Source organism: Agelaius phoeniceus, chromosome 3, assembly GCF_051311805.1.
Source record: "Agelaius phoeniceus isolate bAgePho1 chromosome 3, bAgePho1.hap1, whole genome shotgun sequence".
Classification (NCBI taxonomy): Eukaryota; Metazoa; Chordata; class Aves; order Passeriformes; family Icteridae; genus Agelaius; species Agelaius phoeniceus.
This window is the reverse complement of record NC_135267.1, coordinates 108,616,302-108,632,737: the sequence shown is the minus strand read 5'-3', so window position 1 is coordinate 108,632,737 and position 16,436 is coordinate 108,616,302. Positions and strand designations below refer to the sequence as shown.

The 16,436-nt window shown below is 37.4% G+C and overlaps 1 protein-coding gene across 3 annotated transcripts in view; it reads left to right on the top strand.

Moving 5' to 3' along the window:
* The window catches only part of KIF16B (kinesin family member 16B), a 140,274-nt gene that overhangs the window by 78,322 nt on the left and 45,516 nt on the right, over window positions 1–16,436 (top strand). For 2 of the 3 annotated variants that reach the window (XM_077176115.1, XM_054630512.2), the window contains 5 exons: window positions 517–1,872; window positions 7,672–7,830; window positions 8,656–8,761; window positions 9,274–9,324; window positions 16,092–16,214. In XM_077176115.1, the coding sequence (XP_077032230.1) occupies window positions 517–1,872; window positions 7,672–7,830; window positions 8,656–8,761; window positions 9,274–9,324; window positions 16,092–16,214 (1,795 nt within the window). The remainder of the gene's footprint in view (window positions 1–516; window positions 1,873–7,671; window positions 7,831–8,655; window positions 8,762–9,273; window positions 9,325–16,091; window positions 16,215–16,436) is intronic. The other variant, XM_077176116.1, reaches the window with a different exon arrangement.

Here is a 16,436-nt window from a genome sequence, read left to right as displayed (position 1 = left end):
TTGTCTCTGCTTGTATTATGGGGATAATGGTAACCCTCAAGTAAGAGAGATTCTGTTTATCAGTAATTCAGTTTGAGTTACCTAAAGTGAAAACATTGCTTTAATTCATCTGTTGGCTTAAATTTGGTGAGGCAAATTGCTAATCAAGTCCTTCCATACAAGTTTTTGTGCATGAGAATGTATGTATGTATGTAAAAATAAATAAGTATTTACTCTGCACTGTGTGCCTGGATATGTTCTATTAATATTTTCATTTGATTTTACAGAATTAATGCAGTCTAATTTTTTAATAAGTGCTATATAGCATGTCTTCATATAACTTTATATATCCACAGCTTTTTATACTGATACAGACTATATGAATCTCTTTTTGATTTGTCTCATGCACTGTCATTTCCAAGCAATGAAGGATCTTAACCTGTAGCAAAATAAAACTATTGAAAAAATAAATGGCTATGTATAGTAAAAAAATCTTAGTTTAAACCTTTTTAACTTCCTGTAAATGTTTTACTGTAGGAAACAAATAGAAGAGATGGAAGAAAAACAGAAATCTGACAAAGCAGAACTTGTAAGAATGCAGCAAGAGGTGGAGTCACAGCGCAAAGAGACAGAAATAGTTCAGCTGCAAATCCGAAAACAGGAGGAGAGTCTGAAACGAAGAAGTGTTCACATTGAAAGCAGGTTAAAGGATTTGCTGGCTGAAAAAGAAAAATTTGAAGAGGAGAGATTGAGAGAACAACAGGAGATAGAGCTTCAAAGGAAAAAGCAGCAGGAAGAAATTTTTGCCCGGGTCAAAGAGGAGTTGCAGCGACTCCATGAACTTAATCATAATGAAAAAGTAGAGAAAATGCAGATTTTTCGTGAACTAGAAAAACTGAAAAAGGAAAAAGATGAGCAGTATCTTAAGCTGGAATCAGAAAAAAAGAGACTTGAAGAACAGGAAAGAGAACAAGTGATGCTGGTGGCTCACCTGGAGGAACAGCTTCGAGAGAAGCAGGTCATGATAGAGCTCCTGAAGAGAGGGGATGTGCAAAGACTAGAAGAAGAGAGAAGAAATCTTGAAGAGATCAGAGAATCTCTTTTGAGAGTCAAGGAAGCCCGATCTGAAGGTGATGAAAACCATGAAGAATTAGAAAAAGCACAGCATGATTTCATAGAGTTTAAAAGGAAACAGCTGGAACAGCTGGCTATTTTGGAAAAAGATTTAATTCAACAAATGGATCACCTAGAAAAAGAAATAGCAGATGAAAAAAGAGATCTGGAGCACTTAAAATTTGCACATGAAGAACCTTTAAATCTCAAGAGAGATGATGAAAACTTTATGGATGCCATACACAAGGCTGAAGAAGTTGACAAGATAAAGCCAGTGGAATACAGGCTCCAATCTAAAATACGCCAGCTTGAGTACCTGAAGAGTAATCATTTGCCAGCTCTGTTGGAGGAAAAACAAAGAGCTTCTGAAGTCCTTGACAGGGGCTTGTTAGGGTTAGATAATACTCTCTATCAAATAGAGAAAGAAATAGAAGAAAAAGAAGAGCAGCTTGCCCAGTATAGGGCTAGCACAAATCAGCTGCAGCAGCTACAAGAAACCTTTGAGTTTGCTGCCAACGTAGCTCGGCAGGAAGGGAAGGTTCGGAAAAAGGAAAAAGAAATTCTTGAATCAAGGGAAAAGCAGCAGAGAGAGGCACTGGAGCAAGCTGTTGCTAAGTTAGAAAGGAGGCATTCTGCTTTGCAGCGCCGTTCCACCATAGACTTTGAAATTGAGGAGCAGAAACAGAAGCTGGCCACCTTGAACCACAGCTGTGGTGAACAGGCAGGGCTGCAGGCAAGTCTGGAAGCTGAACAGAAAGCTCTTGAGCAAGACCGAGAACGGTGAGTGCTGCAGTGCCTTCCACTTATCAGGACCTGTCCACAAAAGGGGAAGTGTGGCATTCACATTCTCTGAAAAATCCCTTTGCCCAGGATTTTTCTCCTGGGAAACAGAGAAGCCTCAGAGAAAAAGGAAAACAATTCTTATCTCATTTGCTTCTCCTGTGTTTTGCTCATGTGGATAGTGTTTGTTTCACCCACAGGTGATTGTTTCATTGGGTTCTGGTGTGAATTGTTTTGGCTCAATGGCCAATCAGTGCCAAGCTGTGTTGGGACTCTGGAAAGAGTCACAAGCTTTCATTATTATCCTTTTAGCATTCAGTAAGAAGCCATTCTGTATTCTTTAGTATAGTATTCTTAAATATAATATAGTATCATAAATAATAAATTAGCCTTCTGAGAGCATGGAGACAGATTGATCATTCCTGCCTTCATCGGGGCACCCCGCAAATACAATAGGGAATGATCTTATACCTTGGATGTTGAGAGCACAGCTTGTTCAGTGTCCCAGTACTTATGTTTCTTCATGAGTTTCAAGTAGCTTAGCCAGAACTGAAACTCTACTGCTTTTTAAAGGATTTTTGCTCACTTATTGAGTTCTGGTATGTTTGGATACTTATCCCATCCGCAGCAGGATATTATTTGCATTAGCCATCACAGTACTTAAATTGTTTTACCTATGTAGAAAGCTCAGACATCCTTATGTTCTGTCCTTACAGCAAATGCACCATCTAACAACTTTTTTCTCTAAAATTATTTCTGTATAACATTTCATTTTCTTTATTAGTAACAAGTTAGATGTTTGTTCAAGATTGGGAGACTGTTAAAGTAAACCTACCAACTGTCCCTCTCAGCTGGTGATATACTGAATCCTCCTGGTATTAAAAGTAAATGGGGCTAAATGTTTAATTTTTAATAGCTCTGGTTTCAAGGCAAAATAAAAATAAGCTATATCCATGTAAAATTTGACGTTGCTTTTTAAGCTTATTGGAAAATACACAGAGGCTTTACTACTGCCCAGTGTGGTGACAGCCCCTTTTAGGCACAGAAGCAATGTCATCAGTTATGCTCAAGATATCTTGTAGCATAACATTTAACCTAAGTATGGGAAGCTCGAAGAAAAGTCAGTCAGGTAGGGAAGGATCTTTCTCTGTTGAAGAAGAGGAAGAAATATTTTGGTTTTTTTTTTTTTTTTTGACCTGAGCAAAAATTCACCAAGATTAATGTGTTCAATCCCTGCAGAAGGGAAAACATGCAGAATTGCCATTTTTAAATGTGCTACCTGATTTGCTTATACTGGAGCTTTAAAACCTGTGACTGTCAGTGAAAAAAGGAGGTGGTTTTTTTCTGAGGTAGCATTTGTCATATGTTTTTTAAATATTTCACTAATTTATCTGAATATTTTTTCATAAGCCCTTCAAACAGATGTGGAAAAACCACCTAAAAGAAGAAACTTGCTTATAGTCAGATTGAAGAGCTCTTCTGTGTTCCATTCCTTTTAAACCATTATCAGAAGAGTTGCTCTATATAGGCTGTGTAGAGGTCACTTTTTCAACATTTATAGCTACATTGTCTGGCTTTTAGTTAAGCATTTTCAATACTGATTCATCATTTTGTGGAAATTGCCATTATTTTCCATAATTGTCGTGAACATAAAATCTCATTTTCTACACTAAGCATCTCACTTGACTGAAGTGAGCTATAGACAGCTGGAGGTTCTACAAAAATAGGGTTGTGTGATAAGTGAAAAAATATGTTGTCAGCCAGAAAACTGAGGTTTAGAGAAGATACCAAGGAAGTAAAAAGATTTTTTTTCCATCTTTTTTTTCCCTTTTTTTTTTTTTCTTGTTTACTTCAAAATCCTCTATCACAGGCTAAATAAAACTTTGAAGTCTTTCAGTGAATAGCCCATGGGCCTGAATAATTCAATTCAGTATGTTTTTGTGAATGTAGAGGCAAGAAAAAAGATACATGAGAATATGTTAAACATTTCAGGCTACTTACTGCTCTTGTGTTTGAGTTTACATTTCACAGTATATGATGCCGTAGTAAGCATATGAATTATATATATTTCTTATTGTTTATCTAGATCCCATTATGTGATGATGTTCTCTGGTTCAGATCAGTGTTAACTATCTGAAAACGTTTAAATGAAATAATCATTTAAAGTGCTATTCAAGTGTAAGTCCATCATAACTAGGTACAATGTTTTTATTTGTTTGAATAATATGGAAGCTTAAAATTCTTTAACCTACAGATGTCTTGGTTTGAGATAACTCATTCCAGGGCATTCTCCTTTAAATTAACTCCTTTAAGAGTTCCAATAATCCCTTTCCACCAATAAGAAATTTAATAGCAGTGTCTTGGTTTGGAAAGACAGGTGCCTGCTGCAGAAGGCAGGAGCCTCCCCTGAAGTGGAGAATGTGAAACACCCTCCAAATTGCTATAAATTTTAAATTAAGGGGCTCTCAGGCAAAAAATATGGGAGCAGGAAGTAACAGTTCTTTAATAGGGAAGAAAATAAAAGGATTAAATAAACAATGCAGTAAACCAAAACAACACTGACAGAATCAGAACACAACCTGACACCCTGTGGGTCAGGGTGTTGGTGGCAGTGCCATTGGAATTGTGGCTGCAGCCCTCCTGCAGTGTCAGGTATGGTTCTGCTGGAGCAGGGATCCTGTAGAAATGAGCATAGTATTCCTCTGAGGATCCAATGGAAGAAGAGGCAGCTGCAGTTGCTCTGGGAAATCCAGTGCACAAGCTGTGCTGGTGTTCCAGAATCTCCAGATTATATCCAGGTAGGAATGCTTGGCTCCTCCCCCTGGGGTGAAGCATCTCCCAGTGGGATGCTGTAGTTCTTATCAGTCATGCAGTGACACTCAATAGCCTCTTATCAACAGATGCTCCCCCCCTCCCAGGGAGGAGTGGGTGTGGAAGGGATAAGGCAAACTGCCCACTTGACAAAAGACAACTGCCATACAGGTGGCAAATAGAATACATCTTGCCTTCAATCTGGGACATAGCAGAAAGTGAAAAAGCATTAGTTTATGAAGAAAAAGAAAGCCAGTAGGCAGGGGGGAAAAAAGGAAATAACTGCTAGATATTGAACTGCTTGACCTCAGCACCCCAGTGAAACAAAAGGCAGAGCTAAAATACCTGTCCTGACAGGGACCTGCTGGGACAGCTTCAGGCTGTGCAGGGTGTGGTGACAAGGTTTGCTCTTTCCTCACTGCCTTCACTCCCTACTTCAGCTCCTGACTTGGAACCATGGGAACGTCCCTTGGGGAGCAGGATCATCCTACAAGGATGCAGGAATTGTCTGCAGGCTCCTGCAGTGCCTGGTGGCAGAGACACCACAGGCCAGGGGGGCACATCTGGGCTGCTGTGTCTGGCTCTGGGGCTCCCTGTTCTGGGCAGTGAGGAGGAGCTGCAGAGGCTCTGCAGGACTGACAGGATGGGCTTTGGGGCTGCCAGGAGAAGCTGAGGGACCTGGGCTGCTGGAGCTCCTGAAGAGGAGGCCCAGGGCTCATCCTGCAACTGCTCCAAGGGTGGTTTCAGACAATCCCAGAATCAGCAAGGTTGGAACAGGCCATGGAAATCATCAAGTCTAACCTGTGCCCTGACACTGCCTTGTCTGCCCTGGGCCTCCTCCAGGATGAGCAACCCCAGATCAGATCTGCTGGGAAGGCAGGAGCCTCCTGGAGCAGTTCCAGCAGCAGATGAGGAGCTTCCCCATGGCAAGGCACAGCAGGGCAGGCATGGCAGCTGGACTGAGGCCACTAAATGTGTCCTCTCCAAGGCTCAGGGTTGGTCAGCAGCAGCTTGGGCTGGAGCAGGACAACTCTGTTTCACTTCTCCCAGCAGATGCCCCCTGGTTTCCAGAGAAGTGGCTGCAGAATTTGTTCTCAGGGCAGCTCAAACGCTGCTGCAGTTTCTCTGATCCAAGGAAAAAAGCAAACCAAAAAGGAAAAAAAGGCTTTGCCTAAGTAGAGACCAAGCGGTCAGCAAAGGAAATACCATGCTGTGAAAAGCTGTGAAAAAATTTAGGTTGGGAACTTTTTAAAATGCCTGCACCCCCAATTCCACCAGACACTCAAGGTCTGTGGCTTCAGGTTCTTAAAGGACACAGTAACATTTTTTGGCCACAGATAATTATGGTATTTAATATCATTGTGAATCACCTCAAGACAACAGGGATTACTCCCAAAATGATAATTTGAGGTTAACTTTGACTGGGCTATATACCCACATTTGGGCTTTACTGGCAGAGGCAGTAGAATGTACATAAAGCAACTTGGGATTACTCCCAAAATGATAATTTGAGGTTAACTTTAACTGGGATATATGCACATGTTTTGGCTTTCCTGGCAGAGGTTTGGGGCATGAGAATGAACATAAAGCAGCTTTAGAGCCATCTTTGAGGCAAGTGGCAGGGCACAGTTCTGTGTTCTCACTGGTGGATGCAGCACAAGGCTGACTAAGTTTGTAGCTAAATAAGTCATGTCTTCTCATAGTAGGATGTTTACAAACCAAGAGCTAAGCTTTGTTCCTTTAATGTAAATCTGATTTTTGTAGTTAAATTGATTTTCCATGGATGCAAACACTTTCCTATATACATAAGCCATCTTTCATCCACTTACCCTCAGGACACAAGATTGTTTTGGTGCTAATCAAAAGAAATAGATGGCTTCTGGCAGTGCTGCAAAAAGCACTCTAAAACTGAAGTAACAATTCAGCCTAAGCCTCAGCATTCATCATCTATCTAATTTTCTCACTTAACCCCCAGGATGGAATATAGAGCTGCACTTCAGTTTAGATATATACAATTGTACAGAAGTGATAGAATCCTAGGTTTGCATAGTTTCTTCTGTTTTAGCAAGAACTTATTTTCTTTTATTATTTGATTTCTAAGTAACCTCTAGAAAAACAATTACTTTTAGAGACAAAAATTGTAATGAAAATGGGGAAGATTATTACTGTGTTACTAATCTAATGTCAGCTACTTTACAAGTGAAAAGGATGTTCTAAAGATTACTTTGTTGTACTATGATGAATATTGCAATAAGTGCTTCTTATTTAATACAAAATGCCTCCAGCATTTTTAGTCAGAAACACAGTACCCAATTTTACATGTTGTATTCTGTGCATAAATCTGGGTGGAACTGAATTTATTTGTTAAAGAAAGCAAGGAGGTTTCAAAATATGTTTTCTTAGATGTATATATACAATAAGTACAAAATGTTTATTTTGTTAGTGAATTTTCAAAAACATATATACAGATGGAACAACTAGAAAATGTACATGTCTAGTACACAATTTAAAGATTTTCCTATAGAGAAGTTTTGCCACATCAATGTTTTGGGTTTTCTTTGGTTTTTTTTTTTTTTTTTTTGGTGCTGTATTGAATTTTTCATTTTTCCCCCTTTTGTTTCTTCATTTACTTTCACACTGGAAGATAATATCTGAGGTCATTGATAGAGTTCTGTAAAAATGATAATTTATTAATGTGATTCTAACAGATAGGTTAGGCCTTAGGAGTTAATGTACAGATTTAGATGCCTCTTGTGATGGAAATTATTGAAGTTGTTTTATTTGACTTAATACTACTCTTGGAATGTGGCTTTGAGCTGTCTCTATTTTCTATCTAAATGTGCTTAAGGGACAATTATGATTTTTAAACTTTCATTAGTATCTGCAATCTTATGTACATGTATATCAGTGTAGGTACATTGCTTCCCATCAGACCTATTCAAATCAACTCTAAACCAAAGCAAATTACATGTTATGGTATCTTTATAGCCTGGACCAGGAAATTCAGCAGCTGAAGCAAAAAATATATGAGGGTGATGGAGCTCAGAAAGGAAACCATGGAATATTAGATGAGAGACTCTCCCATAGCACTTCCCCTGCCAGCCCAACAAAGGCACAGACATCTGCTGCCCCACTGGTTGATGAAAGGTAGGTGACCTGCATTCCTGCAATGGAATGCAAACAATAGCTTTAAAAAGAGATATTTTGAAAGACCATTCTGCCAGGGTTGAATTTGATTTATATACTGGAAGACTGGTCTGGAAATAAAATTGATGTTCTGCTGTAAGTAGCCAATAGCTTCAGCTGTTGCTCCTGTGCAGTTTGTTTTAGAATACAGGGTTGGGAAACTGTAGGCTGAAAGGTATTTAAATAGATTTTAAGTTTACAGTTACCTGTCTATATGGTTTTGCTTCATATATGCTTAAGGCAATGTAGTAAATTTAATTGTCTTAAACTTTTTTTAGTAGGACAGCTGCCTGGCATCACTGAAATCTTTAATTTCCCTTGTTATACTTACACATGGCAGTTGTTGCTGTCAGCTCTTGGAAGATTCCTTCTGTTTGAAGACCAAACCTTTGCTAGTGCAAGTTGCTGATACCACAGCAGCAGTGAAGGCAAGCTGTTAAATTACTGAAGGTGCAACCCCAACCTTCTTTATTCTTCATCACTTGTAGCCTCACTGCCTCTCGTGTGTAGAGCTGCACTCACAGCAGTGGCTGAACCTGTGCTCTAGTCATTTGTTTAATTAATAATAATTTTTTAACCTTTACTGGTTAGATGAACACTCGTTCAAAAGTCAGTGTTCCTTCCTTAAGGAGGGATAAAATGGGTGTAACATTAAGCCTGCCAATTAAAAGCTGTGCAGTACTTAGGGTTAAAAGCATTTCAAAGAGCCTTTTAGTCTGTCTTGATTTTTATGTAAAATATACTATTTTTCCCATACACACACACACACTTTTCTGTATCTTAAAGGATAAATGCCTTTATTGAACAAGAAGTGCAGAGAAGGCTCCAGAATATTCATCATAAAGCTGAGGATAATCATGTAAGTGCTTCCTGGTCTACAGAAAGTTTCAAGGTGAGCAAAAATGGGTGGGAGATCCTGACCTTCAATGGATCATGTCTAACCACTGATTTAGTTTTGTTGTTCAGTAATTTCCATGTTTTCCTGTGTTTACTTATTCTTAATTTACCAAAAAATTTTAAAAGAAGTAAACAGTGAATGAGGTAAAAGTTTTTAAATTTTAATCATATATTTATTTCCAGTGGCATTTTTTTTTTGGCAGGAAAGAGTGTGTAAATGACAATAAGAAGTTTGCAAATAAAATCTTCATTTTATGTCAGAAAAGATTTAACTGATGAAAATTAAGATTCTTCTGGATGGAATTTCATACTTACAAACAAATGCCTATTCAAAAACTGGTGATCTAATTGATCCAAAGAGTGGATTGATTGACTTCTAAGCCAGTTGTTAATAAATATTGATTGTTATTTTTGTCTATTATAATGTCTCTTCCTCTAGTACTTTTGAATTAACTTATACAAGAAAGGCACTTTTTAATAACCTCCTGCACCTTTTTTTGTGCTTAGGACAATGAGAGGCACAATAACAGCACTATTCAACGCAAGTTGAAGTATGAGGTAGGTCATAATTTGTCAGAATGAAATGCTTGTCTTAAATTATGGCATGCCCTGTAATTAAATTTCATAATGTTTAGCTGCATAATTAGAATTTTGAATTCACAGCAAGATTAATGGCTAACAGAGATGGAGGTGCATCTTATCAGCTGGAATCAAAGTGATTTTCTTTCAGATTGTACCTAGCTCTTCCTTGTTTGAAAGGTGTGGTGTTAGGCTGGATCTTTCTTCATTGTTTTGCCATGATTCTGAATTTGGAATAGTATCCCTTTCATTATTTTTAGAGGAGAAAAGTTTTTAATGAGCATTGAATTAATCATTGAATTAAATGAATTTATTTTAAATTAAATTTATCTGAATTCAGAATACACATAACATTTTTGACTCACAATGAACTGCTGTGAGGGTGTCTGTAAGGTAGCAAAAGGAACCAGGCAGGCTGTGTGTGTCCTGAAGGATTCATGTATATGTGTATTATTCATGTATTAAATGTATAAATACATTCTATTTTATAATGTATAAATACATTATATATATGTATTATAAATATTCATAAATACATGTATTTTTAAACTGATGCTCAGACCCCTCTCACCATATTTAGTTGTCTAAATGCTGCTTGTAACACAGTTATAGTCTTGGTGAGTAAATCCTAGGTACCTTCATGGATTTAAACTGTAACAACAGAAGGGCTGCAGCACCTCAATCTTGTACTTCTTTTGACTTTTACACTGATGTTTTTCAGCTGTGTTGGACTTTTTGCACTCTGTTGGCTCATATGGGATTACTTTTTTTTGTGCTTGTGTGGGGAAAAAAATTGAGGGCTTATGAGTTTCTGCATTGCCTGTTGACTTTCCCGGGGTTTTTGAGCAAAGCATATGTAAAGCAAGTGAAATGGATACTGTGCAAAGAAAAAGCAGGGGTGGGTTGAAAAGATGAACTGTTCCTCATCAGATTTCAATCACTGCTATTGGGTTTTTGAGAGAGAGAGAGATTGTACCAATTTTGAATGATTGTATAAATCTAATCAAAATCAATCCTCAGTTAAAGAAATGTTTTGGTCAGGAGACTTTACAAAGAGATTTTTATTTTCTTCTTTTGGAATTTTTAACAGAAAAATCAACAGTGGCAGCCACACAATGGCTTTCCATTTCTGTCTAAAGATGGCAATTGTGCTTCAGAGTTGTGTGGAGAAAATGCAGGAGTAAGAGACCATAAGAAACAGAAGGCATGTACAGAAATGCTGGATTTATTTTCCAGTTCTGGATGACATTCCTCCCCTTGTACATCAGAGAAGGCATTTCAGAATGAAGGCATAACTCAGCAGGAGAGCTTTGCATGTCATTGTGACATTAGAAGTAGTTTAATTCACTCTAAAGGTACTAATACTTTGAAGAGCAAGAATGTTCTGTATCAGAATGTTTTATCTACTTCTTTACATACTTCTGAATTTATTAATGTTGCTTATTCACTCCACAAGGTTGAAAATTTCAATCATACTGGTGATAAAATAATTACTTCTCCAGATTGTGAGAGCTCAAGAACTGAATCTGATTGTTCCCACTTGAAACAGATTTCTTCTGCAGGATCCTTAATGGGTGCTGAATGAGCAAACTGGCTTCAGCATATTGTGCCTTCTCTTTTCTCAGTCTAATGTGCATTCTGAAACAAAAACTTAGAAAGAAACAGCCCATTAAAGACAGTGCAACCAATAGATGAAGGCCAATCTAGTAATTCTCAGCTTCCAACACACAGTGCCTCTGATTTGGTTTCTTTTATGTCAATAACTTCTTGTTTTGATGCAGGACCAGAACATGCTTCCAGTTTGGGTATTTTTTCAGTCAGCTTTCTTGCTTTTACAAAGATACCAGTAGTCAGCTGGTCAGCAGTGCAGTGGTTTCTAAACAGATTAAGGAGTTAGGAAGTTTGTGTGATGCAAATGAGAGATGTGCCCAAGCAATATCATTAATAAAAAATCTGTCATTTATGAGAAACTTGCAAGTAAATGTGTTCCTCAAGTCAGGCATGAATCAAGACATATCCCACACTGGTGGTGGTGCTAAAGATCATACTGAAAATGTCATTCAGCCTGAATCCCCCATCCAAGAGGCTGTCACAATGAGCATAAGCATGGAAATCTCTGATGCTTTTGTGAGAAAACCCCCTGAAGAATTTACATGCCATTGGGAAAAAAAGAGCTAGAAAACAGTTTAGTGTTAAAACAGAACTTTGTGCATTTTTCTGATGTTTTTTTGGAACTTCAGGTCTGTTCTCTGGAAAAGGTACTGGAATTTTTCATCTGTGCTTTACCTCAGATTTCTGTTGGGGTTGATGAGTTGAAAGGTGTCTGTTGGCAGTTGCAGAAAACCAGACCCAGAACCTGCTTGCTTGCTCTTGTTGGGTTCCACTCTGTCTGTTGTTATTTTGTCAGCTGAGCAAGGCACCTGCCAGAGTTCCTTGGCAGTATCCCAAGGTTCCTATCAGCACTATAAAGGAGATTCAAGTTGGCTTTGCTGGGCAGAATATTCGACTTCTGTGTTCTGCTGAAGATGGTTTGCTCACAATATTTACCTATAACAAACACTTCACTCAAAAAATTTGCAGTGACGTGAGAAGTTTGATTATTACAGTTAGATGGTTTGGATGATGATGTTTATTTAAATAAATTTCAGCTCTTGAAAGATGATTTGATGCAGATTTCACTGGATTGGACTTCAGATATAAATAATTGGTTTTTTCAAATGGAGTACAATTGCCCTGTAAATTTCCAATTGAGTTAGCTGACCTGGTTTGCTTACTCTATGAAAATATGGGAAGTATTAAACCTTCATTAGGTGCCATTCACATAGTGCTGTCTACATCAGTGAATGTAGACTGTGCTGAGCAGACTATGTATAGGAGTCTTGTTTTTACAACTCCTCATATAGGTCTCTTAAAGGAAGATAATGTCCTTTTTTTCTGCACCTAACATTTTGGATGCTTCATGCCAGTGATCACAATTTGACAGCCTTTGGTTGTACAGTTTGAATGATACCCATTGTGCAGTTTTGCCAGACAAAGAGAAGTGCATATAAATTGAGCTTGTGTTTTCTAAAAGGAACAAGGTTGGACCTGATTCAGGAATTGTTTCTTCTAAATACTGTGAAAAAGAAATAAATACTCTCCTGACAGTCATCCTATCAATTCTTCAAAGCAGTTTGCATATCCCTTTGGAAATCTGGAAATTAACATTCAGTTCAAGTGAAGAAGCCATTTGGCTAATTATGCATTTGACTAGGTATTGAAATCCAAAAGAGTTTAGATACATTCAAAATAAAAGGCTAATAAACATTGATAAAATCCTTCCCCCCCCTACTTTTTTTTAATCAATAGAGGAAAGGGACCTTTGAGCTCTAAAGGAATACCACAGACTGTGTAAACACATCTAAACAGTAATAATTATTGAGTGCTTGCATTTTGTACATCTCTGATATGCTGTACATAGAGTTCCTTGGGAAAGTGAGGAAATTAAATGCTTCTATGTTATATGGTAGGTGGATGAACACTATAATCACAGCTCTGTCTTATGATTTCCATTTTGGCTGTGTTTTGTAGTTCCTTCCAAATACTATCTATCTTCATTAATGTCTTCTCTATTCCTCCTTGGTTGTCTTTCCCTTAATCTTTTTGATAATCTTTGTTTTTCATGTTCCTCATTTATTTACTTCATGCCCTTGATCTCAATATTTCAAAACATCTGCAGATTTTTTTAATCTTACTTTCAGTTTATACTCTTAATACTATATATGTTGACAGCTTTTATATGTTGCAATTTTGGGAATATTAGCATTGACAATTCTCTTCCTCTTCGGAGTTTTACATTTAATGTTTGTTGCACTTTCATATCAAAATTTGTCACAAGTGCAAAAGGAGTTGTGCTTTAAATAGCATTTCAAGCTTTGGTGGTGCTGCTGTGGCAAGACAGATGTTTTGGGGTCTGCCATCTGTGAGCACGTTTCTCGTGCTCCAGCTAGGTAGTTGACAACTGGGGACACACTGCCTGACAGATGGAGTGAATTTAACTCTGTCCATGTAATGTTCTTGGCCTTACTTTCATCATCCTCTGCTTGCTTACTGATGGGCTTGTTGGTGCTGTGAGATTGCCTCTTTTACAGTCTTTTTGTTATTGCATCCCAAGAAAAAATGGAGCTGTTGGACATTAATAGAATATTTCCATTAGTCAAGGCTTTCCTCTAGCTTAGGAGGAGGGGTATTTTACCAGTTAACCCCTGTCAGATGTTCTAATAATAAATAAGCTGTTGTCTCCTATCTTTTGTTTCTACCCTTTTAAGAGGAGCTGAATATCTTTTGAATCCTGTTGCTTGAATATGCCATCTGCCTTGTTTGAGGAAGATGGTTCTTGGCAGAAAAACCAGTGGTATCTCATCTGAAATTCTAAATTATGTTAGCATATTGCCAAGCAGAGGTGAAATCTACCACACAGAGTTAGACTTGAGTCTCTCTCCTAGTATAAGAACATTTCCCATTTGTTATTACCATATGTTAGGACATGATAATGTAACTCACATGGGATTTAAAAAGAAATAGCTTGCATTGGGTAGGGAAGTTATGTCTGGAAGGATGAGCACTTGTTTGGATAAAGAGTTATGGGGTTTTTTATTGTTACATTTCTACTTCCTTGAGGAAGTCCAAAAATGAGTAAAATGTGTCATGTTATTTTGAGGTATTGTGGGGTATTTTTTAACAAAGAATGTGTACACAAATGAGTAGACAGAATAATATCACCATGTCAGTCCTGCTCAGGAGTGGCTCCCTCATTGACATCACTATGAGATTTCTTCTGGCCTTGCCCAAAGTCAGCCTTGAGTGGCACTACCTGAGAGAACTGTCTTGATCAAGGCTGTTAAAGGAAATCAGTCTCTGAAACCAGTGTTTTTTCTGATTATACTCCAAAGTTAAATGTTTGTGCGTTTTGTGTTTCCCAATAATGCTTTTTCTCTTCTGTGCTTTTTAAAAAATCTAACTCAGTGAGCACTCTGCAATTTCATGAAAAAGAAATTCATAGCAGTGTATTTTATTCTAATACTTCTGCTATTTTTACTATGTGAAGTAAAAATAAAGATCACTGTTTATGAATATCAAAGCATTATTTAATGTATTAGGGTGCATTTTTCCTCAACACTTTGTGTTTGAGATTGTTTTTCTCTCTATTAGCTGTTTGTAATAGCTCTCTGAAAATGACTGTCAATAAATTACACGTTGACAGAGGTGGCTTTAAGAGTGGCTTTACGATTTTATTGCTATTTTAAAACAGATGAGGTTGTTTTCAGGGGAATGAACTTCTCTTTTCCCCCAAGGAAAGAGCAGCTTACATTTCAGTGCTCCAGAAATGAGTTTTAGCTGAAAAGCTGGTAACGTGGGCAGTAATTACAGAAGAGCAAAATGGACAGGAGACAATATTTCTTGTGAAAACAAAGGTTGCTAAAATTATTTTTTCCATTCAAACATAAACTTTTTTTATAGTTTCTTAAAAAAAAAAAAAGTTTGTGGTAAATATACTCTAGATTAACTCAGTGGAATAAAAATTCACTTTCTTTGTTTTATTAATGCTAATGTTAAGGGAAATTACATTGTCATTTATAATTGACTGGCAATGTAATAACAGCCTCCTCTTCTTGAGAGCCATGATGATGTCAAAGGCTGTCTGTAACAGGCAGAGATGTTTGTGAATGAGTTTCAAATCCTTCTCCAGCTCCTACACAGTCTTACATGTACTGGAAATCACCAGGAGTTGCTACAAAGAAGATGAATGTTGAGAATAAAGTTACAGCTCCAGTGATGAATAGCAGTGCTAAATACAAATATATAACAGAGTCATGACTGTGAAGTGATTGTTTTTCAATCTTTTTGGTTGTTAACTTACATTTGTCATGCTGCTGTTATTTTTTGAAGTGCCAGTTCATTAAGGTTTTCAGAACAAATATGTTCAATGGAGCAAGTAGAGGACTTCCTTTAAGGCAGTTTTTCTGCTTTTTCCCTCTGAATGCTTATGCTCCTTTTGGGCATAGTGACTGCAAAGCATTAATCTTTTCAGTTGCAGAAATGTTTTCTTTTTGGCATAATTTCAGAGTTGCATATTCCATCTGGCTGTCAGAGGAATGAGCCCTCATTGGAAGTAAATTTTTAGGTTGTTTTGTTCAGACTGCGCAAATTTATCATAGTTGAGTTTTCTGGGATTCCAATATGATTAAAAAAGAGTAGGAAACTATTTTGACTGTGGATTGCTTATTTAATTATAAAATGAGTTTGAACTTTTAAAGTTTAAGAGCTTTCTGAATTGCCTAGACACCTGCAGCTTTGCATGATATTTTAAACATTTGTTATAAAAGATAGAGATGTATAAAAATTAGAGCTAACTGTGAAAACTTGATTAATACACTGATTTTTCTGAAAGGATTGTAATAAAAAGTCTTCTGCTTTCCCTTGGTTTTGGTATCTAAGCTGAAAATGCCTTTTCAAATAAAGGAATATTTTTTAATACACTTCACATGAATTTTTGTATGCATTAAAATATGCTAGGGCTTGCTTATAAGACAAGAGCCACTTTGTTTTCAAATAATTCCTTCATTTTAGAAGTAATTTCTACCTCCTCTTTGCCTGCTCCTGTGACCAAGAACACATTCTCCTTTTCAGTGAAGTTCTTTTCTTTTTTTCCTTGTGTAGTGATTTTGGTTTTCCTTTCTTCTCCCTCTTTGGTATGTGCATGAAAGAGGATGGTCTGTCGTTCCCTGGGAGCAAATCCAGATGACCTAAAGGACCCAATCAAAATTAGTATCCCACGGTATGTCCTGTGTGGGCAGGGCAAGGATGAACACTATGAGTTTGAAATAAAGGTAAGTGCTTATCATTTGCTTTGCTTTAATGCTTTCCTTCCACTAAGTGCAGGTTTTGGTTCTCTTTGTCTCAGTACTGTTAAATAAGAGAGATGAGAAGAATGCACAGTAGAGGACACTATAAAGACAAGTGTTTTCCAAGTGGGTTGATTGTGCAGAGGAGGATGGAGGCCAAACTCTTGGCGTGAGCAGTTCCAGAGCCAATGTCAGTTCAATTTGAAG